This window comes from Meleagris gallopavo, chromosome 3, assembly GCF_000146605.3.
Source record: "Meleagris gallopavo isolate NT-WF06-2002-E0010 breed Aviagen turkey brand Nicholas breeding stock chromosome 3, Turkey_5.1, whole genome shotgun sequence".
Classification (NCBI taxonomy): domain Eukaryota; kingdom Metazoa; phylum Chordata; class Aves; order Galliformes; family Phasianidae; genus Meleagris; species Meleagris gallopavo.
This window is the reverse complement of record NC_015013.2, coordinates 64,649,206-64,675,101: the sequence shown is the minus strand read 5'-3', so window position 1 is coordinate 64,675,101 and position 25,896 is coordinate 64,649,206. Positions and strand designations below refer to the sequence as shown.

At 37.8% G+C, this 25,896-nt stretch overlaps 1 protein-coding gene across 1 annotated transcript; it reads right to left on the bottom strand.

Annotated features, from left to right (window-relative positions):
* Positions 1-1,225: 1,225 nt before the first annotated feature.
* Positions 1,226-25,890, bottom strand: RDH10 (retinol dehydrogenase 10). The gene is made up of 6 exons (XM_003205119.2): positions 25,604-25,890; positions 25,042-25,280; positions 6,450-6,548; positions 4,916-5,061; positions 4,438-4,569; positions 1,226-2,616 (listed from the first exon to the last, which is right to left on the bottom strand). Exons 1-6 carry the CDS (start codon positions 25,881-25,883, stop codon positions 2,493-2,495), a joined length of 1,020 nt encoding a protein of 339 aa, XP_003205167.2. The 5' UTR covers positions 25,884-25,890; the 3' UTR covers positions 1,226-2,492.
* Positions 25,891-25,896: the final 6 nt, after the last annotated feature.

Sequence of the window (25,896 nt, the reverse complement as noted above, 5' to 3'; positions counted from 1 at the left end):
TGAAGCTTGAACTGAATTTAAGCACAGTGTAGCATTCTGCAAGACATGCTATCAGTTCTGCTAAATCTGTAGTTATGCTGTCTCCGGGGACGTTGTTTGCAATAACTTTGATAATACTTGACAAACTAGAAAAATAAAAGATTAGTCTCAAAGGACCTCTTGACAAGCACTTAGGCAATTCTTCTAAGATCTACATGGCATTTGTTATCTCCTTTCTCTACATGCAGCTAATTGACTTTTGAACAGGAGATTGAAAGTTAAGGGTCTGAACACTTTTAGAAACATGGTCACAGAGGGCACCAACCATGAGCCTCAGCCAAACAGTTCAAACAGAGAGATGAACCATATGTTCTGGAATAGCATTGAGCTCACAGAAATCAGTATGATAACGTATCTGCTTACTGAAGTAGAACTCTACAAACCCTGAAATTTGCTTTTAAAGTTGGCTTATTACCCTCATAAAATGGTATGATGCTTCATAGGAACTTGGTATTATGGTCAGTTTTTTATTTTTCCATTTCTGCCAGACTAGTACGTGTTTTGGGAATCAATATATCAACTATAAAATCTGCTTCTCAGTCTCAGACAGCAATATAGACTAAAGCACCTTAGAAGGAAAAAAATGCATTAAAATTATGCTGTGTAATAGAATGAAATTTGCTGTACTTACTCTTAGTTGCTGCAAGAACATGAAATTAATTACTTCCCTAGGGTCAAATTAAGAGTCATTTTCAAGAGGATGGAATTTGGAATAAGGGCTAATGTAAACAGTTTCATCTACTTTAAACTAATTTCTAAAAGGTTTAGTTAAAACACTATTCTTCAAACATATAAAATAAAAAACAATGTATGTATATGTAATAAGTAGTAACTGCAAGTACACTGAAACATTTTTTAATCCCTTAAAATCACATCCACACTAGGTTATTTTTATGTATATCTAATTAAGTTCTATAGAAAACCAAAACTCTTCAGATGCTCACTGACCAATTACTTCATTGACCAGGTTAGAAACTAGAGAGGAAAAAAAAAAAAAAACTGTCAACTCCTGAAGCCTAATTTCACAGTACTTACTAATGCTTAAGAGATTAGACTAAACCTTGTAGTTGACAAAGCGGACACAGGAACTGAGCAATAAGTATGTGAACTGTGTTGATGATAAAGAGCTACGGAGCACGCACAAGTAGCTTGAATTAGTCTTTCAAGGAAGCATTCCAATCACAAATTTAAGGAAAAGGTGGCTCACTTTAATAACCACAGGCATTGGTCACTATGTAACAAGACATCCTAAAAAAAGTAATCACAATTTGTCCAATAGTAGTTTACAAGTGGATGGTATACATTAAGATACAGAGGTAGAAGTTCACTTTTACAATGCTTCACTAATACAGATTACCAAATTCAAGGCACAAAATTGTTCGCTTTACAAAAAATACTGTAAAAATGTCATTTGCTGTTCTACAATGTGAGTACAACTCAAAAAAATCTTTACACCCTTCCATACTCCACATGTAAAGTTGCATCAGGCGTTACTCTATTTTTCATTTGCTAATAGTTGGCATATGACCAGCAGTTACATAAACAGTTTGTATCTCAGCTGAGTTGCTTTGTCTTTTAGGCACAAGTCCAGTTACAGAAATTTAGTACAACAGCTTCCTCAGGGGGTGGGAGAACTCTGTCGGAAATAAGTACTACAAAAAGAAACATAGTCCGTAACAGCAGACTGGACTCTGACATATATAGAGGGAAACAGAACAGAGCATATTTCAAATCAAGTGACTTGAAAAAAAGTCGATTTAAATCACTGACTGCATTCCTAGAGAGCCAGATGCCCAGTACAAGTTTGAATGTATTTCTGATACATTCACTTGCCTTTGAATCTGCAGAGATTTTAAAAAATTTTATCTTTGTTTAAATAGAATACACACAATTGGTACAAAAGAGAATTACACCACAATCTGGCCGTGTGTCCTTTAGAAAGCTTGGATTAACAAGCAAAGAGATGCAGTCAGAAACTGTCCTTGAATTTGCTAAAAGGTCATAAGCAGTAGCTTAAATATCAAGATTTCCCTCCCTGCCCCTTACCAAACACTACAGGGAAAAATGAACAACTTCCGAGACACTGCATCTTCTGGTTGTAGACAGCTTTTATAAATCTTGGTAAGCTGAGGAAGAGATATCACACAGTGCATCCCTACAAGAAGTATGACTAGTTTACTGTACATACAGTGAGATTCTAAAGGACAATGGTGGCGGCTACATTGTAAATTCACCTTGTTTACCTATCACATTTTCCAAGTACTCTAGTCAGTTTTATTTACAGTATATAAAAAAACATTGATTTTTAGAGTTCAATACACAGGTTGAGGACCCAAGAGAATGCCACAGTAAGATGATGACTTTTTGCATCTCTCAGATGCAAGTGCACTTCACAATTCACTCAGGTAACATTATCATAATCACCTATAAACGTTAGTCCATCCAAACCAGTGTTAAATTCCATTTTTTGCTTCATTGTTGTTTGTAGCCTGTTTCCTTTGAGCAATGAAGGGGTACATACACTTGTCTGCTCCCAAAAACCGGTACATGCATACAACTGCTTCAAAGGGCAGAATACTGCAAAACACAAGTTGTAAAATTGTTAAAAGATGGCACAAAAATAAAAAAAACCCTGTTTATTATGTACTTGGGCTTTCAAATGGAATATAATAGCTATTGCAGGGCTTTCCTAAGACAGTTTAGTAAAAGTATTTTCCAGGACATTTTACTGACAAAATTGACATTCTAGACACCCAGCCATACAGGCAGGCATAAAGGTGGAGGAAGTAGTTATTTGTTCACCAGCTATCAGCTTAGAACAGATTCTCTGCTGCTTCTTCACAAACCTGTGCAAAGTGCACCACAGAAAGTCTACTAGCAATCAAAAGTAGGGCCAGAAGTCAACAGACATTTAGAAAAATCTAATTTGGAATTAGTATTAATTTATGCAATTCTTTGATCACCAGATGTCTAGCAACTTTTACACATATTTTAAACTCAATCATCCATCCTCAAAAAGAGGTCTGGAATAAAGAAAGCAATTTCCTCTCTGCCCCCTTCAGATAAAATTCCAAGAGGTAAAATGAGATGAATATCTGACCACAGACCCTCCCCTTCTTCCTATATACTACTTTTATTTCAAGGATAATAGGAGTTCTATCAAAGGACTAAGACGGAATCTCTTCAGCCTCTGGAAACAGTGTGACAGACACTCATTTAGTGGAAAGTAATGCACAGAATCTAGGCATTAGGAGTAAGGATCACTGAAATAGATGTCACTGGTACAGGTGTCTTTGCTGGCAGTAGTACTGTTTGTGCAGTAGCCACTGGAGGGCCTTTGATCTAAGTGCGGCTGCCTGGGGCATGGATTATGCAGAAGCTTTGATCTCCCTGTTGGAAGCTAAAGTGTTGAATGCAAGAAAACCCCAAGGGCCTTTGATGTGACTGTTGTTGCAGGAGGCACTGCTTGTGTGGAGAGCACTGAAGCACCCTCTGAGCTTCTGGTTGAAGCTAGCTCAAAGACTGTAGTGTTCTCAAGTTGCTGGCAGAAGAAACACATACATGCTCTCTTCCAGCAAAGATGAGAGCAGTCAAGGTCCTCCCTCGTCTTTGGTGACCCTATCCACCAGGAGAGACTTGAAGGAGAGAACAAATGCTTTGTAAGTACAGCAAAAAAAAAATCCCAATGCTCTCAGTTTCAACCATCTCTCACAGGACTGCAAGATTTTAAAGGTTCCTACTACACACTTAAGGTTAAAGAGAAAGAAAAATCCATACAGCTGTGAAACTGTTCTTTACAAACTAGCATGCAAGTGATGATGCATAAGTGGAAGTGAGCCAACTGTATTACATTGCATCACTCAAATAGAAGGCTAGTTACAGAGTTCTCATCTCAAACCTGAAGTGTTAGACAGAACAAAAGGAGATGATTCCTTTAAATAACCTTTTCCACAAACAGACTCTGCAATTTGGTTCTGAACGTGCAGATTTTTACTGTATTGATGCGAGTCCTAGACACATTAGGGCCTCCTCCATACTCGTCCTAGACACAAATAGTTACAGGTTCCTTTGCTGGAAGCTTCCTTATTCCCCCATTCCTAAATAAAAAGAACTCACAAAATGGAAGAAAAATCTGTTGAACAGAATATGAATCTAATGAGGATGGAAGATAACAGAAATTCAAAACTAGGATGTACAATACATAGGATTACAGTTTTATGGAACTTCCCAAGAAAGCAGTATTCACTTATGCAAGCCAAGAGACAGGAATTATAACTGAACAGCACCTATGGCCTGAAAAGGTGTGAGAGTGTTTAAATTTAGAAAGTGGACATGTTCACATATTTTACTAGAATTCTGCTGCTTGTATTGCCAACTAAGTGGCATTTCAGATGTTACCTTTTCATGAAGGTGACCATATACATGAGGCGAGGTGTGCAGATCATCGGCTGATCTGTAAGGATAGCTCTCATAGCCTGCTTCACACAGTATTCTGGTTTCAACGGTGGAAGGAAAGGCTCAATTTCTTTTCTGAAATATTTGATTAAGGCGGATTAATCAAGATGTATAAAGGACTGCCAACCTCAGAGAGTTCATTAACTCACTTCTTTTGTTTTTGGAATGCCTTAGCAAAGACAAATGCTTCAACTTTTGCATTCACTATTCAGTAATAGGAAATATAGGTCAAAATTTGTGCTAAGCACCATGGGACAAAGGAAATTCAGAAAGTCCCTTTTTCTGGGGTCAGGATTACTGATCACACTAACACATGCAAACAGACATAATATTTATTTTAATATTTTTATGGTAATGAGGTTAAATTACCAGCAAATACTTTTATAAAACTACAAATATAAGGGAGACAAATTTTACTCACCTGATCCTGCACCCTCTGAACATTCCTGTATCTACAAGATAAGGGCAGACTAAAGTTGTTTTGATTCCATCCTTTTCAGCAGCTTTCAGTTCATGGCTCAAAGACTCGTGAAAACCTACAGCTCCAAATTTGCTAGCACAATAATCCTGTGTTGGCAATGAACAGGGGGAAAAAAAATAGCACCTTAAAAGGGACAGAATGAATCATATTTAAAGCCAAGGCATATTTGATGCGACTCTACACAAATGTAGCAACAACAAAAGACACCCACTGAATACAGCATCACATCAACTCATCTGCCACTTCAATTTTAAAGCAATCAGTGCAGAATCATGAAAACAGAAAAGTTGAATGTATGAGATTAACTTGGATTCAAGTCTCTGAAGCAGGCAGGTTTGTGTGGCAAGTTACTCTGTTTACCAGTTTGCTTAATATCAAATGCTGGAATGGAAGACTGAGAAATCTAATACTACCTAGGGGTCAGATTTGAAGAAGCTTAGTGATTTGGCAGGACATATAGAAATCTGAAATGTTTCACTTTTTGTTAGTTTCAATAGGAGGTATAACAAATATTTGGTTGTATTATATATTTAATTTTAGAAAATTGTATAGTTTGCTTATCTCATAAAATACTCAAAATTCAAAAATAATTGCAGAGACAGTAGTAACATCCAAGTTTTCAGTTGGATGTGCCCACACCCATCATCAAGGAAATTCTCTCAAGAATTCTCAAGAAAGTAAATACACTAAAAAAAAAACCTTTAACTCACACCAGATTAATTCATTTCTGCTAAAAAACAACAAAAAAAAACCAAAAACCAAAAAAAACAGGGCAGTTTAAGATTCTGGATTGAGTCTAAACTATATGCAAAAAAAATAAAAAAAAATAATAAAAAAAAAATCCCTGCATTTTACAAGGTAGTATGACCATCATTCTGTAAGACTTATTAATTCTTTTTCACTACTTGAATGATTTTTGTTACCACTTGCATTTGTACTAATGACTCAAAATGCAAGCTTATATGCTCTAATCCTTACCTAGTTTTATGTATCAAACAAGTCACAGAAACTGGTGTTCTCAAATGGCTGATAGGTCCTAGATGATCTACTGCTTACAACTTGGAGCCTAGTAAGGCAGGTGAGCCACCTATTCTGCAAGCAAGGTAGGTAGCCATTTCCTCACGGAAAAAAATAAAAATAAAAACCAAGATTTTTCAAAAATCCTTGCCTTTGACTTCAGCCTTAGCACTACATTTCTTGGCAGTATTGGGTAGGTGGATACCTTTTGAATTACCAGTAGTTACCAGGCTACTCAACAATCATTCAGCATTCTGAATGAATCCAAGTGGCAACTGCACAGGTATGGTGTCTGTGGATCCCACTCACAGAGGGATGTTAGGTGATTTGGTATCCATATTACTGTAATCTCCAAATACTTTTGAAGATTTGACTATTTTCTCGAGCTACTAATACAAAAAAAAAACCTTATTGTAAGCCAAAAAAAAAAAAGCCAGATTATTACAATTCAACAAACCTCTACTCCAGCAGTACTGAACAGTCCCAAAGAACTTGCAACTGTCACAATATGTCCATGATTCATTTCCAGCATCTTGGGAAGGAATGCTTTAGTCGTCTACAAAATAAATAATACAAACAAGAAAAAATAGTGAACTACTACATTAGTTATAAGTGTTAAAACCTTTACCTCAGTTTACGATAAAGAACTTAGAAGATCATTGCATAGGTTTGGAATTCCTTGGTTTTTCAAAAATGCCAACAGAAAATCTATAGCATGTTTGTGAATTCAGACAGCAATGATTGTATCTCCAGAAATGCGAAGGTTAAAAGATCAATTGAGCTCAGACATGTTTATTTTTCTGCAAGAGACTAGTTATCAGAAAGAGATAATTTGAACCTAAAATGGAAGTAACTTTTTTTTTTAAGACAGAAAAAGGAATGCAAAGTGTTTAATTACGCTGTACAGCATTTCTGTGTTAAGATCAGTGCCAACTACCAGTTCTGATTATTGATAACATATTTTCTCAGCTAGATATGGTTGGTTTTATCCACTTAACTTACCCTGTGCATTTTACAATAACGAAATACTGGAGAGGCAGATGTTTTGCTGATATTACCTTTCACATGCAAAATACACTAAACATCTGCTAGTTTGAACTGCTTTCCATCTTTATTAGTATCCATTAGCATTGCTCTAACTAAAAGTAGATGCATACATCCATTATTAATTCCATATCTGAAAGGTTTCAAAGATAAAACAAAATCAAGCGTCAAGATGAAACTTTATGAGTGCTTTTAACCACCACTTTGATTATCTCAAAGTTTGTTTGTTTAAACACCCAAATCAGACCGAACACCTTTAAAAAAATAAATTTTTAAGTGATAAATTGAAGGCAGTTCTCAGAAGACCACCTCTACTACAATATCTAGCTTTCTCACCTGTTTTTGAAGCCAACTCACACTAACGTTTTTAATATAATATCAAGCAGAACATCATATATGCTGAAAATCAATTATGTAGTAAAATGGTTTGCTCAGTTATTATTTACTTCTGCTTGTAGGTAATCAGCATACTATGCTAGAACACTTTTAAGTTGCTAAAGAATTTCAGATAATGTATGTTAATCACAAATGTGTGGTTAATATATAAATCTACTGATGGCAAGCTTCTATTCCATTCTAACTCAAGCAGAACTACAAATTCTTTGTCCTCCCAGAAACCAAGTTTTCCCATGTAATTTGGATCCGAACCCAGAGTATGCAAATGCCCCTGAAGTATTTGCTGCTTTCTTAATTGTTGGTCTGAATCTTGTCAGCTGCATTGTTAAAGAAACATGCAAGCTACATCTGAATCCATCTAATTCCATTCTTATGCTGTCTGCATTTTCCAATCACAGACGTCAGGATAGTTTTGCTCTAATGATTTTCACATGTTCTTATACAACGTTTTTGCCTGCAGGTGTTAAATGACTAATCCAGACCTCCTAACACCACACAAAAGAGTGTTTTCACTGGATAGCTGGCAGATGATAGAAGATTAACAGACCTCCTGACTCCTTGCCTTTTCTACTGTTGATTCATATAACTCCTAGATTCTGTCATAACTGTATAATGAAGCTAATTATAAAATATAATCTGAGAGCAAGCTGTCTTGCATTTGTTTCTTTCCTCGTGGCAGGGATCTCTAAACCTCTTATATAGAGCCTCAGACAAGAATTTAGTTCACTTGTTAAACTAATCTGTGCCAGGCACATGAAGTTTCAGCCTCCCTTCCCATGTTGCCTGGTTATCACGAGGCAACAGAGTCTCAAAAAGGTAAGAAGCTTCACTTTCCTCAAGTTATACAGTACATTATTTCTCCACAGTCACCCCACAGCACTGACCACAGTACGTTGGCCCAGGTCTTCCACACCAACCTCCTCAGAGACAGCAGAGGACCCAGTTCAGTCCTGCTAACAATTTACTCCCCTCCATAGCATTAGTCAGTTCCATCAGCAGTTTCCACTTAGATTTCAGTTATCTGTCCACATCACACCGGAATGACTGATTGCCACCCCACACTGCCAGAAAGTGTGATAACGCAGACTGAAGCCATGCCTACAAAGCACAGGAACTAAAGAAAGAAAGGCACTTGCCTTGGAGTTTGTCCCTCATAAGGCGAGGGGGGAGATGGAAAGAAAAAAGCAGCAACAGATTTTTTGTCCTACCACATCCAAGGCATAGACAGTGTTTATCTCGTAGGAGAAAATGAACAGGAAAGTGCTTCTTTAGGCTTTTGAGGTGGTTTTCTTTTCTTTTTTTATTGCCTTCTCTATTATATTGTCATCTTCTTTCTTTTCATCTTTTTTGTTGTTGTTGAGAGTTGTGGAGGAAATACGTTGAATTGTAATTGTGTCCGTAAATCCTTATTATTACCTATTCTTACAGTTGATAAAGATAGTTGCATCATCAAAAACGTACAAACACAGCAGTCAACTATCAACACCTCAGCTAAATGGATAATAGTAAGTCACCTTGGCTCTGCCATCCTCCAGCCATCTGCTGCAGCTGGGAGTCAGTACTTAAAAACATGCATGGCGAGAGACAGACACACCCTACTGGAGGACACATTTTCAGTCTCAGAGTAAGGCTTGCCCACTGCTCCTCCCAACCTTCTCTTGCTGGGAAAAACAATCCCAAAGTGAAGTTATTCTCTTTCATGGTATAAGCAATCCCCAAATAAATCAGTGTTCTTACTGAGCTTCTGGCACAGTCTAGTTCATTGATCAAAGCAGCTTCCTCCATACTCTGGTCCCCAGTTTTTCTGTCTGGTACATAAACCAGACCAACCTAGTTTCTTGTTTCTTTCAGCTTCAGCTACATCTGCCTACCAGACCTGACATCTTCTCTGTGCTTGTCATGATGCTGAGAAAGCGGTTCAAAGTTCGATTGGTTCAGGGGCAAGATGCCTCTTGGGTGGCCTTCCCATCTGGCATTTGTCTGAACAGGTAGCACAGCCCACATTCGTTTTCTGAGGTGATGTGTGGACACACTAATCCTCCACTAAAAAAGTATTAGAAAATACTATGCAAGAAATGCGGTACTGTCCATGGCATTAGAGGTCAAGAACCAGGCCCCCAAACTAACTGAAATGATTTAATCAAACTATCTGCCTTCAGGTTTGATCTTTTAATTTCAGTTTTACATCTCACAGCTGCAGAGGAAGACATATAACTAAAATCATTTAAGTGGTTCAAGTTGAAGCGAGGTCTTTTATTAATGATAAATGTCATACAGTTTTCAACACAGAGGATAAACCAGAAAGTACAGTAGATGAAAGGAATTATGCGAGGAGGAATCAGGAAAGATACGCGGTGTCCAAAGCCAAGAAATTTAAGTTAAGCATCTTCTTTACTCAGAATTGCTCTCTTTTTATTTCCCCCTCCCCCAGAAAAACAGAAAAAAGCCCAAAGTATGGTACAAGCAAGTTTTCTAATCTGCACTTCAGATTAGATAAATCAGGTAGGTAGGGCAGACTGAATGTAAGAAGCTACTCTAAACAGAGAGTTTTTTGTTTGTTTGTTTTTGAGACTGTTTAATCTTTATGTTCAGGCTCCATAAAAGACCAATTTCAAACCTTCTAAGCAATTTCCTCCATGCTTCTGAATATATAAGAACTATTCCCAGTAGCTGTAACATGTATTCCATGTGCACACAGCTTTAATGACTTATTTTTCGTAAGTGTGAAACTGAACAAGCATTTACATGTCACTTCATAGCTTTCGTAATCTGTTCTCAACATTTTGGTTTACGGCAAATTAACTTCTAACAGTCTAGCACTTCTTCCCTCCCCTTCCCCAAATTCTTTAGTTCCATTCTTAATGAAACAAAACTCAAAAGATTGTGCAACACAAAGAACAGCACAGCTGCAATGTCAAGACAAATTAGCCTAAATACAGCAAATGAGAATATGAAGAAATACTCTGTTTGGGAAAGTGATTTTTTTAATTAAATTTTGGAGTAATTGTTCTTAAAGTAGAAAGCAAGCCTACACAGAAAACAATGTTAGATGTATGCAGCTCGAAACAATGAATACTGAATGCAAAAAGCACACCGAAGTGGAAAAGCACATGCTACCTCATGTTTATAGACTTGTTTCTATATTAAAGAAACATAAAGCAGGGACCAATGTGCAAGATCCTTTAAAGTTTCTATTCTTCAATGCAGTATTTTTTTCTATACTTTTTGCCTTCCACCAACACCCAACCACCCTTTACAACTATTCCGATAGCATGAACAAGCTGCTTTACATAAAGGTAGAAATTCTTTTATGCCAAAGGAATAGCTTATTTTCCATATGATCCCTTCAAATAAGGTGGATAGAGTGTAGTTACTTTTCAGGGGCTGATAGGAAAACTTGCCTATTCCTATTGCTGTTGTTAATCCACAAGAGTGGCATGCTGGTGTAACAGATAATGATTTTACTCAAGCCACAGCTATTCCTGACTGCCAGAACAGCCAGATGCATAACAGTATTAATAGGTACAACATTTGGGTAACTGCATTTTTTTTTTTTAATCTTCATGTTAAAAACTTTTCAGCCAGATCCACAAGGCAGAGTTAGTGACATTAGTCACAGACCCATCTAGATGACTCTATTTAAGCCCAGAACTAAAGTAGCAGAAGTCACAACAGCCTGCTACCATGGCTAATAACATGAAAGTATTAATATGAAGCAATGGAGACAGAGACAAAAAAAAAAGTTCCAGTTTCTATTTAAAATGCACCTTCATCCTCTCTTTGCCTTGCGTGGACATTTGATTTTACATTCTTCACTTTCTTTGTGGACCACAGTACAGCACTGCAGGTTCTCCTTCCATGTAGGACAACACATGGCTGTCATGGGGTAAAACTCAGAAGTTATCATGTGCCCCAGTTTTCTTTCCATTCCAATAACTGGAAAGTAAGGCACAGAAGTCTGACAAAAGAGAACATCAAACTGTTCTGCAAACAGTCTGTGGCAGCCTAAGTCTTAATGGAGGTTTCTCCAAACTGGACAGAATAGCAGTAATGCACTCCTGCATGTTGAAAAGAAAAGTGAGGCACCTAAAAGGCAGAAAAATCCCATGGCAAGCTTATCAGTAAATATACTGAAGTTATTTTCAACTATAGTCATACAGTCTCTCTTATTTCAGAAGAGAACCACTTTAAATACATTTTATAAACATGGGGTAAAACTTCATTTACAGCATTATAACAAAAGCCATTGCCAAATATTTTTAGAAGAGTCTTGGAAGCATACCCTAGAACTACGCAACTCTCAAAGGAGAATTTATTCACATTAGAAGCTACAATATCCAAAAATGCCTTCTCATACACCAAAGCATACCATCACAAGATTGGATTTAACAGTTCATTTTCCTTTTATTTTTTGTTTCCAAGAGAACTGGGCACAATAAATTGATATTTGCACTATCATCTCAATTACTTTTTCTCCCCACCCTTCTTAAATTCCACTATACAAGCATCTCCAAAATATTTGAAGGTGAGATTATTAACTGTGCAAAGACTACATCAAAAGTCCTCAACTGGACACTAGAGAGACCACACAACACAGCAGACATGGCTGTGTTGTTAACAAGCTGACTACAGAAGGCAGATAGAAGTCTACAACTATTGTTGACCTTGCAAATGTAAGGGACCAAAACTGTGCCTCTACTTGAAAGGAGCTCAAATGTCTCTGCTGGCTGGTTTCAAGAAGTACTGGGCCCCCTCTGGATAATTAGCCACTGTCTAAGTAAATATTTAAATAGCTGTAGAGATCAATGCTATTTTTGATCTTCAGTTTCTATTTTCAGTAAACTACTGTGAAAAACAAGTCAGAATTATGTAATTTTCATAAAGTAATGAATTAAAAATGCCACACATTTCTTTGGATTGTTCATGGGTGATCACGCCCAGTTCCTTCTAGAGTAAAAAGGAACAGGAGATAGATTGACTTCCTCAAGCCAAGCTGCCACAGACATCTGTATTAAAAACATGGAAAGAAACCATCTGAACAGGCCTTGTGTTCAAAATAAAAAGCTAGCACTTCCAATATTTCATTTCAAAAGGAATCCCTTAATTATTTACCTCCTGGCAGGCAACACAACCTTTAATTTCTCACTAAAGCTTTATTTGTCCTTCACATAAAAACCTACTGCTTTGGGACCATGGGGATTCCTTTAATATTGAACTGCAACAGCAGTTAATGCTTAACATACATGCACAGTAATAATGTTACAGTTGCCTTGCAACCAGAAGCTCCCGAAAGAACGGGAAGTCTGTAAGGATGACAAGTATCAAGGAAGCAAAGCCACACATGGGCACACCGATATTCTGTGTGCCCTACAATTGTAGATAGAGTGAAACTACAGATAAGACCTAACCAGGTTAAGAGGCGAAGGTAACAAAATAAGTACTCCAAAGATCTAAGTCACTAAGACAACACCAGATAATTTAAAACTATATTTGATTTACAGAGAAATAAATATATTTTTGCTCTCTCTAACTCTGTGTGAAATAGGACTTTGAAGTACACAAAGTCTTTGCATAGAGAAATCATGATCTATTACTTGAATCACTTGTTTGGGGTTTCTTTTTTATTAATTCAAATCAGTAATTAGTGTGCCTGCTTTCTCCTCTCTCATATCTGATCCATCCACAAAATCCCTTGCTTCTCAAGAGACACAATCAGCTAAGAAGCATCATATCTGTAGAAAACTAGGTTAAACCTCATTTATTGAGGTTTATAAGAGGGTTTGTTAGTAGTAACAAAAATATATCATGCAATTTGCTGAAGAAAAATACGTTACAGTCCATAATTACATTTCTATATTGTTTAGCGTTTGTAGTACTTAAAGTGCCATTACAAAATTTCTTGAAATTTCAATATCAATAGCTACCATTGTTTCCACTGAATGTTTCAGCTCTTGTGGTAGTTTCAGCTCTTGTGGTAGTTTCCTCTCACAATGAATAAACTCATGTTGAGTGTATCAGAAGAAAGCTGAAACTGAATGAAGTAGTTTCCTTAATCAAAACTTAGTGCCAGAAAGCTGTTTACAATGCATAGATAGTAAAGATAAGATAAGTAATGCTAATAAAAAAAGAAAAAAAATCACAGGAAACTAATACCACTAGTTATCTCTCAGTCATTAATCATTGTTTTCCACTCTTTACTACCAGAACTAATTATGCCAAGCCTAGGACAACTGAACATAGCCTGGCTAAATTGTCTTTTGTATAGTTTGTTAACAGGGCTTAGTTAGAAAAGGGTTGTGTCTACAGAGAGTGGAATATGAAAAGTGCTTAGGAAAGGACCTTGCAACAGAGACTCTTGTTAACTTATCGTGTCACTACATTGTCTCTCCCTCCCCTTTCGTTTAAGGGCTTCATTTCCTGTGATACTATCCCAAATTGCATAACTAGGACTGGAACAGAAAACAGCTTTGTTCTCCCCTTGCTCTGAAGTGTACGTAAGTACTCAAGCATGCTACCTAAATAACAGAATTCCTGTTTCAGAATTTTTCTTCTTGAGAGTCAAGATGGAAATTCCACTGTTACCTAAGGCTTAAGGCAATCTAGAGCTAACCAAAGTCCCAGTTGCCTTAGATAAACCTTTTCTTTGTGTTCACCATCACAGCAGCACTTTAGACACCTTTACCTAGGGCATGTACTTTAGGTACATGTACCACAGCCAAAGGTGGCCCCAGTTTTTCCTTAAGAATATTTCACTTTTGTTTAGAGAAGCCACTGCTTTGTATGCTTTCTGGGCATTCAAGCTGAACTACCGCTGTTAATTCTATACCAGCAAGTGGAAGTTAGAGCTTTCACGTTACTGGTATGCAGTCTTCACCCTTTTGCTCCAAGATCTTTTGTACTCTTCCCTACAGAGAAGAAACAGGTTGTAGATTTTTAAAGCTTTTTAAATTATTTCCACCCACAGATGTCAGACTTCTACTTAAGTGTCTAGTCTTCCTAATGAGTGTATGCTGCACCAGTCATTTCTGTGGAAGCATCTGGCTGCCTTTCATGGACATGCTTGTATATATTCTACCATACATGCATATAAACTTATCTACTTTATCTGCACTTACAGATATGGCTTGCATAACTGCTTTATATATGTGCATCAGTATATACTGCTACTTAAATCACCAATTGTACAGTTAGGGCTCTTCACTTTTTGCAAATCTTTGATTTCATGTGGCTATGAATAATGGAGCACATTCTCCAGTTAAGTCAAAGCTACCAGCTCCCCTCTCAGCAAAACATTTCTCTGCCTCTTGCAGAGAAAGAAGTTCATAAGCAAAGACGCTACATTCTTTGTCCCTATGTTAAGCTAATAAAAAAAAATTTTAGGGAAGTATGCTGATGCCCCTGTTACTTCTTTTCTGTATCTCCCATATAGTTTTGTCTGTAATATATTATCATGCTCTAAAATAGCATCTTTTCCACTTCTTCTCCTCTGGTCTAAAGGCTTTTCAACTGGAAAAAGTGAGTCCAGTAAGGTAAGGCAGCAAAGGGCACATAGATGAGCATGCTCTGGAACTAACGTATTTTCAGCTGAATCCAGGACACATGCATATTGTATTATCTTCAAAAATAAAATGATGCTCCCCTTCTATCAGAAACCTTCCACTGACTGCGCTCCTTTGCCTGCTTCTTAAAGGTATTCATTCAGAGCACTCACAGACAATTCTGCCTGCACTGAATTTCAATGGCTTTTAAGGCTCTAACAGTACAATCATACTGGATTCTCAACAGCTAGCAATGAGCAAGGGGAAGAGTTTATCTCCTTAAGCAAGGCAGAATTGCAGAACATAGATTGTCAGTGATTTGCCATTTGAAATGCCAAATTAAAATTTTAAAAGCCGAAAAGTTTTAGTAATAGGTTAGATAGCATGGTAAGAGGGCTGTTGGAGGCTTAGCTATGCATTTAGTTCTGCCTCACATTGCAAAATAAACGTGATAAATGTCTAGTGGAACTTGGGAACAAATGCATACATGCAGATTTCTCTGGTCAGCACAAGTTTAAGACGTAACCAAGCATGAGAACTGAAGCTTTCAGATGAAGTCATCATGTTGAAAAGATGAACTCTTTCTACCTGCCCAAAGATCTCATTAGGTGGGCTGATGTTTATTGTCTACAAACAATATTTCAATGCTTTCAGACTATAGCCACTACCAAGCCATGATTACGGTTCAATTTAAAGTGCTACACAGTTGGCAGTAGTCTGAAAACTAACATGCAGTTTCAAGCACAAGGATGTGCTTTCTTTAAAACAATTGTATTAGCATCCAAGTTTTTCATAAACTCAAAACTAACAGAGTTCCACCACCACTGTAAGAAGATAAAGGACTTAAGTTGCAATTTCAGTAGACAGCACTATCAACATTATCTTCTTCCACATGCATGTCTGTCAGTAAAGATCTAACTTGCATTTATCCAAATGCCAAATTTAAAGTTACTTCAGAGTTTGCTGGTCAAGCAATATCAGAAGTTAACAGTTGGCTACTTCTTTCCACAAAAGCTGGGTTTAAGCCCTGTTGAAGTCAAATGACTAGAAATTCTGCTTTGTTTATACACTGACAAATGGCCCAGTCAAAGGATTTGTGGTATTTCAGAGCAATGTTGACATTAGTGTAACAAACACATCAGTCCCTCACCTTCATTAGCACAAGTTTGTAGCAAATGTCCAACCATTTGGAGAGCAGTTATTTATTGCCAGCTATTTGATAATCTTGACAAAAAAAAAAAATGAAAACATGCCACTGTGAGTCAGTGAAAAATCCACATAACAAATTCATTTTAGAAAAGCTATTAGATAAGAGCTCAGAATATTCTGTTCAGGGAACAGGAACGCAATTCAACTTCCAAATACACATTCTTCTCCAGCTTGCCATAAGCTTAGTCATGCTCTGGAATACTTAGTAACGCTTAATATTTTAGTCTGCATATTTCCAAATATTACTAGAGAACAGTACTTAGGGAAAATATGAAGTCATCACTCATGTTTTACAATTTACGTAACTGACTTTTGAAGATGTGGCTAAACCAAAAAAAAAAATACTGATTTCTTTACATACCTTAAGGCAGTACCTCCACAGCATTGTTAGTGCTGTGCAATATCTGCATGCAGATGAAAACTGAGTCACTTCATTCACCCATCCCAACTCAGTAACTAGGTCACTGTTAAAAATGAAAGTAATTGCACCATAACTGAATATCTCACAGGAAAAAAAAAAAACAAGGATTAGGAGGAGAGCTTCTCTCTTCACTTAATAGTCCAATTTACTGGAAACTAAAAAATACAGAAGCTATTGCAATTGAATGAAAATTCAGCTTAAAAGCCTATTTAGGAACAAGCAAGACTCTAAAAGAAGGCTCCCATTTACTACAAAGTAAATCACTGAATGAGAAGGAACATTTTTTAAGCATATGGAGGTAAGACATTTTTTAAATTTGAAGTGGAAATACTTCTCCCTGTCCTTCCTCAAAAAAAAGTCTAAAAAAAAAATCTTAGCAGGTAAATTTTCTCTTGATAAGACACAAATAACACAAAAAAGACCAGAACTACAGCTAATAAATTGACCAAAACAGTGCGATTGCTTTCTACAACGCACAAGAGCAATCACAGTATCAGTCCAAAGCAATAAGCAAGAGTCATTAACCCTTTATCTAAGGGTTTTTAAATAGTGCATAATTAAAATACTGCTCTCTCTAGAAATGAAGTTACTAAATTCAGACTATTATGACTGACAGATTTACAAAGCTTGGAACCACGTATACCTATTTAAATGATTTAAGCCCATATATCCTATTCTAGAAAATCTTGGCAAGAACAAGGTTTCATTAGACAGCTGTAGAGGTCCTCTGCTACCACACGGTTTTAGCCTACTTCCAGTTTCTTTCACACAAATACTATTTGGTAAGTGTCAGTCTAAAATGTTGATGAAGCAAGTATAGTCTCTAAGAAGCAAAACGAATCAATTTGGACAAGAAAATGAAGCTTCCCTCTGCAGAGTTCTGTGAGCTGAGTTGGTTCATCCAAGGATCAGATGAACACCAAAACTAGCGTAAAACATTGATTCAAGGGATGCCCCCATGCTTGCCGCCACTAAGCTGTATTGAAATTTTTTCCTAAGTCAACAGAAATTGTGGCCAAGTTACTTTTAAGGCATATGCTCAAGCACTTATACAAACCAGCGCTGTAAGTGGAGTGCTTCAGAAGCTGTCACACAAGTTCAAACAGATGGCAGAAATGACCAGGGCGCATTTAGGTGCAGAATTCAACAGCCAAACAAACTTGAATTTCAAAAGGCTCACACCAAGAGAGTCACCTCTGCTCTGCAGCTGTTTCTGCATTCTTTGGCCTATAACGCCCTCCGCTCCTGATTGCAATACCTCACTTGTGTCAAGTGTTAATTTGGCTGGCATATAAATCATTATTCTAATACAATTATTTACAAGAACAAAGCGTTCATTCAGAAGTTTAAGCATTGATGTAAATCTTTCCTGCTTGTTACATATCTCCTTTCAAACCAAACAATAAGAAAGTGAGATGCCAGCAGTTTATGTCCCCTTATTTAGATCATAGCTATATTTTTAAATACACGTATTTTTATGCAGACTAAGAAGCCTAAGACCAGGAGTACAAGCATACAGCATAACATGCAACTCAGTAATAGCTTGCCTGTGCAGAAATACTGCTACCATTCTTCACAAAGGACACGCATGTATCAATTACTCAGTTTTATTATCAATGTGAATAGCCAGAAATCTTAAAGGCTGGGGAGCAAGGTTTATCATGTAAATGATGTTTTATGTGTAAATGATTTTGGCTTTTACATACAGAGAGCTTGAGAAAGATCTAATATTACAAATGCATAACAAAAACTCAGTCAAACAAACAAGCAAAAAACCACACACACACACACGCACACACACACACACACACACAAAGATCCAGATCAAATCAAATTATGAGATGCATTGGGAAAGGATAATACTTTCCAACTCGTATAGATAAGAGTACAGAAAATCATAAAAACATGGTGCTAAAAAATGGCAGGGATAATGGTAGAAAACACAGCATTCATCTTACTTCAACCTGTCTAGACAGAGATTTGATGGCCCTCAGAATTACAGACAAGGATTGCTAGCTCACATTGCTCACTTAAGGCTGGTTTGCCAATGAGGAAAATACTGGGTTAGCAAGACACTTATTCACATCTTAATTAAGATTATATTTCTCTGTATTTGAGCACACAAACACATCTGCCTTCTAGAAGCATACTATTGTCACTTGGTTATTACAGAAAGGTAATAATGTGTTAAGATCTCATTAACATCATCACTTTTTGTAAAATTATAAATGTTACTTTAGACAGAACAATCAGTAATTTAACACTTCATCATACTCTATCAAAGCACTGCTCTTCTAACCACCGAGGGACAAAGAAGGCATATGCGTAATTTTCATATGGAGTATTTCCCTGAAACAGCAGAGACACTCTCTCCACTTCAAGCTAGGTTAAGCACCACAGTGGCAAAAACTGTCATTCCATTCAAGGTTTCCTGCTTCCCAAGTTTTTCATAAGTAACACCATAATATCAGACCAAAGTCAGTGCAGGGGTTTTTGCTTATTCAGCTGACTTAACTCATTCCAAAAGAAGGAGAAATTTAATCACCACACTGATCACTCATCCAGCACCATTTCTTCAGAGCAGATTAGCAATCCTGAAAGCACTGATATGGTTTGCTGACAAGTCTTTAACCCTCATAAAAGTCACAGGAGACTGAAGTGTGAGATTACCTCAAGGACCTCTCCTCCGCAAGCTACACTGCACTTCCAGCTTTATTTTAGAAGTCTTTGGAATTACAAGCCACTAATAACTGACTAATTCTTCAAATGTATTTCAATTAGTTTGAGAAGTCTTGGCATGTTCTCTTCAGAGAAACTCTCCTTTCCCTTAAAGGGCCTATCACATTTCTTTTCTGTGAAAATAGCGTTATTGCTTTGGCCCCACCACTTTCACAGCCACTGACCTACAGGCAACAAACAATTAACGGGCTGCAATTTGAAAATCTTTATTTCCTGGGGTTTTTTTAGCCCAAGTTCCATACATCTTTCAAACAATGCAGAAAATCCACCTCAAAAGTATGCCTGAGAGCAGCCACAAAAACTTGAGCATAATTGAAGCACTTTAAGACCTCTGAGCCATCATTTCAGCTTTGTGAACTGACAGGGACAAAAACCAACACTTTACACCATTAGATAGAAAAGGGAGAGGCATGGATTCAACTACTGCTTGAACAAAACAGGTCAGCATTCTGTGCTAGGTAATCTTACTTGTGTGATGGAGAACATACACGCAGGAAAGCTTGTTTTGTAACACATCTAAAGAATCTTCAATACACTCTTCTCACAGTCCTGATGGAACTGTTGTCAATGAAGCCAAGAGCTCTAGAAGCTGTTTTGGTAGAGCTCCTCTCACATACTAATTTACTGCTTGAATTCACACAATTCCTACAAATGACAAACTAAGGGTGGTTTTTTTTTTTTTCTTTCAAATATGGCTGAGACTCATCTACCTCCCCAACCCATACTGCTCAATAACTCTTCAGAGCAGTGAGTACACTCATTTCAATCCACACGTATGGATACTCCTGGAAGTGATGTAAGATCCCTTCAACAGCTGAAACTTAGACATCTAGTACCTTACCAGATGTGTTTCTTTTGTTTATTTCCTCAAAAAGGATCAGAAAACTGGAAAAAAAAAGTCAGTAAGATTGATTTTTTTGAAAACAATCACAACAACTTAAATATGACAAGACTAGATTTTAGACACATACAGATTGCAAGATGCAGATAACTAATTGTCACAGAATAGAAGACTCCAGGTTGATAGCAACCATACTTGATAAGGTCCTAGTACACTATACAATACATCAATAAAGAAAGCTCCAAGCCAGTAGTTTCTGGAGCATGAGAGGGCATGAAATAAGCAAATAAATGGCTGTATGTATAAGATTTTAAATACATTGCTGCATTAGAGGGAAAGATGAATATTTTAGAAAACTACATCTGGAAGACAGTATTTTCCTCAACTGATAGAAGATTTCCTCTATTTCCTTGATAAATAAGCCCAAGAACATATGAACCACAGAAACATACCAAAGCACTTGCAAGATTTAAATATGACCAATACCCTATTTCTGTAGCTAAGAGCCTGACTGCTTTTGGTTCATTTTCATTACCCAGCATGCTACTGCATTATATGAAACACATGTGCTGTCTAGGGTAATTTACTGGTGGCATGTAATTGGAATCATTTTGCAAGGGAAGAGTTAGTTTTGATGACACTTTTTGGATCATATACACATGGTTTGGCTTGAATTTGATCCAACTCATTTTTCAAAGAAAAAAGTCAAGAACTTATAAACTTAATAAGCAAACCTCTTTGGACACGTTATCATGAAATTAAAAATTAAGACAGCTAACTTCACTCATCCAAAATGCTAAATACAGCCAGTTGGCACACTAGAATACTGTATGTTTTATCATAAACACTAGAACTTCAGAAATGAAGACAGGAATTAAACTACTGTGCCAATAGTTTATAAAAGATTAGTCCTGGCACAGTTTCGGATAGCAGCTTCAAATAATTAAATTATCTTTTCTTCTGTAGAACAGTCACCAAGCACACTTGATGTGCAACATTCTTTCATAACATTTTAACATACTAACCACAGCTATGAGTTCTATTGAACACTGGGGAACTACATGAGATTAGAATCACAGAATCCTTAGAGTTGGAGATTAGATAGTACTTATAGATAAGCCAATTATTCTCCAAGGTTTTACCAAGTCTTTCAGTCTGATTAAGCTGACAACCTGCATAAATATGTATTTAATTCAGTAACCTCTCTAGATTCCATGAAGCTTTTTCTTTCAAAGGTGTTTACATGTAGGAGATTATATAGTCCAAAATACCTAAGTTACTCAAGCAGTATTTCCCTCTTACAGAGTCCCTCTCTCCCCTCATATTATCAGTGTTGGACCATTTAGAATTTGTTACATCCCTGCAAAGGGAGACGTACACACAACCTCAGAAGTAGAGTAGTTTATAAGTGAATGAACAGCAAGGTAGCAGTGTACAAGTCCAGGCTTTAGCCTTCCGCTTTTTAAATATGACAGAGCCGGAGTTAAATGCTTTTGCTTCCCCCTTTTGGTAAGTTGAAGAGAACTCACTAGGAGGAGAGCTTCAACTTGAAAGTTTCAGAGGATTGAGGTGACAATGAAAAGCAGAAGTAGTATCACTGTTCTCTCAGAGCTGGATGCCGAAGACCTGCTGTACAGAAGGACCTTCTTACCACAGAACTTTGTGGTGCCTGATCATCATCTCGCTCTGTTCAACAACAGAATCTGGGAGAAGTCACCAGGAACTACACTGAGGTACAATACTAATACCTGTCTATTCAGCAGTGGCTTTATAACTACATGTTCAGGCAGAACAATAGATACAAGAAATCTCAATCCATCCTGAAATAATCTGTACAGTAGTTTTATTGAACACTTTCTATGATCTAAAACACAGTGTGCTGATATTTCACTTAGACTTTATTGTAAAATCTTATACAAAACTTTGCTTCAAATAGGTAAAACAACTGCTTAATCCTGCACTAAATATTATTTCAAATCTGGATCCTGACATAAAGGAAAAGAACCCCTTGTCTGTAGGAGTCCTGTTCCAGTATTTGACAAGTGCAGCCAAGTTAGCTATTCTTGCAACAGATTGGCAAGAAAGATACTGTTACATTACTGCTACAGTTTTATGCATCTGCAAATTATAGTATACCAGAGCTGGTTTGTTTCAAACTGAGAATGGATTTTGTCCCTGTGTTTTCAATATCAGAAGCATTCAAGTTATCACAGCATGAAATAACAGGTTTTTAATACTGCAATGGATTTTATGCTGTGGAAATTGCTACATGATGCATTGGTGACATGTTTATATAGAACACACATAGGAAGGCCTACACAAATCATGGATGTCAGCAAAATGGAAAGCATCTGTTTAGGCTGTGGTATGCTGCTAAAGCTCTCCTTACTGCCAGTTTGTGATATGGTACACAGCCCAGTTAGAGTCACAACAGCAAACCAGTGACAGGCTTTAGTTTTATTGCCTACTGCAGAGATTCAGCAGCATTCAAATCGTAGCTGCTAACAAAAAAGAAGTTCAGTTCACCTGCAGAGAATGTGCAGTCAACCCCATTTCAGAGGCTTCAAGGGGACAGTGTCATAGTTCCATTTGACATTTTTATGTAGAAGCATACTGAGGCTTGTTATTGATCAACACATGATGGAAAATGTTCTGTGTTACAAAGGAGAGAGAGGAAAAAGAAGTAACAACAACAACAAAAAAACAAGACGATCCCAAAAGCACAAACACTGTACTACTGAGCAATATTACAGGGAAGATTCATGTCAATACAAAATTCTTTCACAGCTTTTTGGATGAAACATCCTTCAAGAATAGTTAGAAGTCTACATAATACTCCAGAGTATTTGCTTTGCTTTTGGACCACCAGTTTAGCTGACATGGAAAAGTCTAGCTGCATAAGACTTCACACATCTAGACAGATTGTTTTATTTAAGTCAGCATTGACTTACATTAAAAAAATTGGCTTCAAATCAGCTGATTCAGATGATATCTTATGAATTAAGTATTATTTTCTAATACAAGTCCACCCACTGTTGGCCAAGCCAGTCTTTTCTGAGATCAGGAAGGGGAAGACTAGGAAAAAGCTTTGCCAGGAGCAAAAAAATAAATAAAAGGAAAAGCAAAGCAGGACACAGGATCTGCAGGAAGCGTACATATGAACAGATCCTCAAGTAAATAGAAAGAGTGTTGACTACTCCTTAGAAGATTATGCCAGGATCTCAATTTTCATAGTTCAGATCTTAAGGAAAAAAAGTAATCTAAAAAGGTATAATTAAACTCATTTGATACTAACATTTAGAGATGAATGAAACTTATGAAAATAACAGTCACAGCAATACTAGACTGAGCTTAATAGTTAATTACTGAAAAAGAACACACACAGGATGCTTTAAAAAGGTATCTGAAACAATGTTATATATAAGTGTATGACTTAGGCCTGAAGGAAGAACAGCTGGAGCATTTAGGATCCTCCCATATTTTAATTCATGGTGATGTCATAATTTAGAGTTCTTGGAAACTTTGTCAATTCTGCTTTTAAACCACATCAATAACAGTCATTAAATCCAGCATACATCTCTGTTTGCTTCAGCATCAGTTTCACTTCTATGAAGGGAATACACAGAGCTCTTAGTTGTTGCTAGGTCTTATGCACTTTTTCAAAACTTTCAAATTACCTAAATTGCCCTAAAATACACTTTAATAGTTTCTAAACAATCTTGTGTGCATTGAAGTATAAGCACACTTTCTGCAAGCTTTACAATACATTGGAAAAAGACTGCTCTGCCATTAAGTACTTCACAGTGCGGATTTGAAGGGGCTCCTTTAGGGTTATGAAACAGCATTTAACTTCCATGTTAAAGCCCCAGGTTTGTGAGGCCCTTCTACGTTTTAAAGAGGGGGATTTTACAAAATTTTATCATCCAAAGGTAAGAACAGCCAAGGAAAGCTCAAGTTGAAGCATATTTCAGATTGCTTAATCATTTGATTGTTATGCAAGTGTATTTCATAACACTATTTGAAGGACCAAAGAACAGTTCAATACTAACAATGGGCTCGGTCTGACAGCTAATGCTAACCCGAGTGTGCATCATGCCCTCCTTCAACACGAGGACTTTTATAGCTCACTACAGTGAGATTAAAAACTTGCAAGGAAACAAGATTTAGGCAGATAAGAAGAGCAAGATCAAATAGCTTCATCAAATAACTTCTTGATAACAATCTGCTAGTTACAGAAACATTATCACCTCAGAATCAACTTTGAAGATTTTTCTTACTTCTACCAGTAGCCCCAGGAGAAAGTTATAAAGACAAATACACAGGATTCCCAAAAAAGTGCTCTTGGCTTGATTTCTTGGCCTGTTCTCCCAGCCACCAAACCAACAATTTGCCTCCAAGGCAATTCAAACAAGATCTCCAGCAGGGCTTCTAATAAGCCTTTTTCTCCAGAAGTGTGCAACTGTGCTATTGTAGCCATCATCAAAACAGCATCTTAAAGCTGCTGACGTTCTGCTCTACTACAGGAGGAGGGAGCAAAATCATTCCTTAATAGCAAGGACCTTTAAGGTAAATTTAGAAGTTATGGTTGCAACAGATTTCATATCCATGGCTAAATAAGTGTATGAGATTGTGAACTCAAGATTCTAAGAGCATAGAGCCAATTCAAAGCAATTTATTAATAACTTCAACACCCACCATTACCTTAAACAGAAAGTTAAATTAAAAGAGAAGCCTGCAAAGGGGAGAGCTTGCAAATGAAAGGGACCCTGTGCAAAACCCAAGGAGACAGGAGTTAAGCAACAGCAATTGATTCCCTCAAATTAACTGTCAGAAAAAGGGAGGATGAATGAACTATAGTTACCCAGAAATGCGCGTGACAGTTGACCATCATGGTCCTCTCAATCAGCTCATCAGGACACTCCAAAAGGTGGTGCCCAGAGACCACGCCAGCATTGTTAACCAGGACTGAAACCTCTCCAACCTCTTTGCGGACCCTCTCTGCTGTTGTGTAGACGTTTTCTCTTTTGCCCACATCACAGGTGTATGTGTAAACCTGCAAGCTGCAATGGGGCAGCACATCTTTCTCTCCGTCTCCAGCTACTAAGGAACACAGAGGAAAGAAAAGAGATAAGTTCTCAGTTGGATTTCAGCAGGCAAATAAAGAATCGAGCGAAAAAGCAAACTTACTTCCAAAGCACTAAAACTTCTGTTTACTTTGGTGTCACCGCGGTACGCGAGAACTCGCCCGCTCGCTATCGTTGCCAGCTCCGAGAGCCGCCGCGGGGACGAAGGGACACCCGGGACACGGCCCGGGCCGTACAGCCCGACTCCCTGACAGGAGGGCCTTCACCCGGCGCCGTCTAGGAGCTCGGGGCGGGACGGCCGCAGGTGGGCTCCGAGGGGCAGCGCGCAGCCCCGCTTACCTTTGGGGGCGGCCTCGGCGAGCTCGCGGTAGATGTGCCGCACCATGCCCGCCGTCTCCTCGTTGCTCTGCGTGTTGATGTCCCACAGCACCAGCAGCGCCCGGCGCCGGGCAAACTCCAAGGCGAAGAGACGGCCCAGGCCGCTGCCCGCCCCGGTGATCAGGCACACCTGCCCCGCCACGCTCTTCTCTTTGGGCCGCACCAGCCACTTGGCAGCGGCCAGCACGAACGCCCACAGCACTCGGAAGGTGACCACGAACAGCTCCAGCAGGATGTTCATGCTGGCGGCTCCC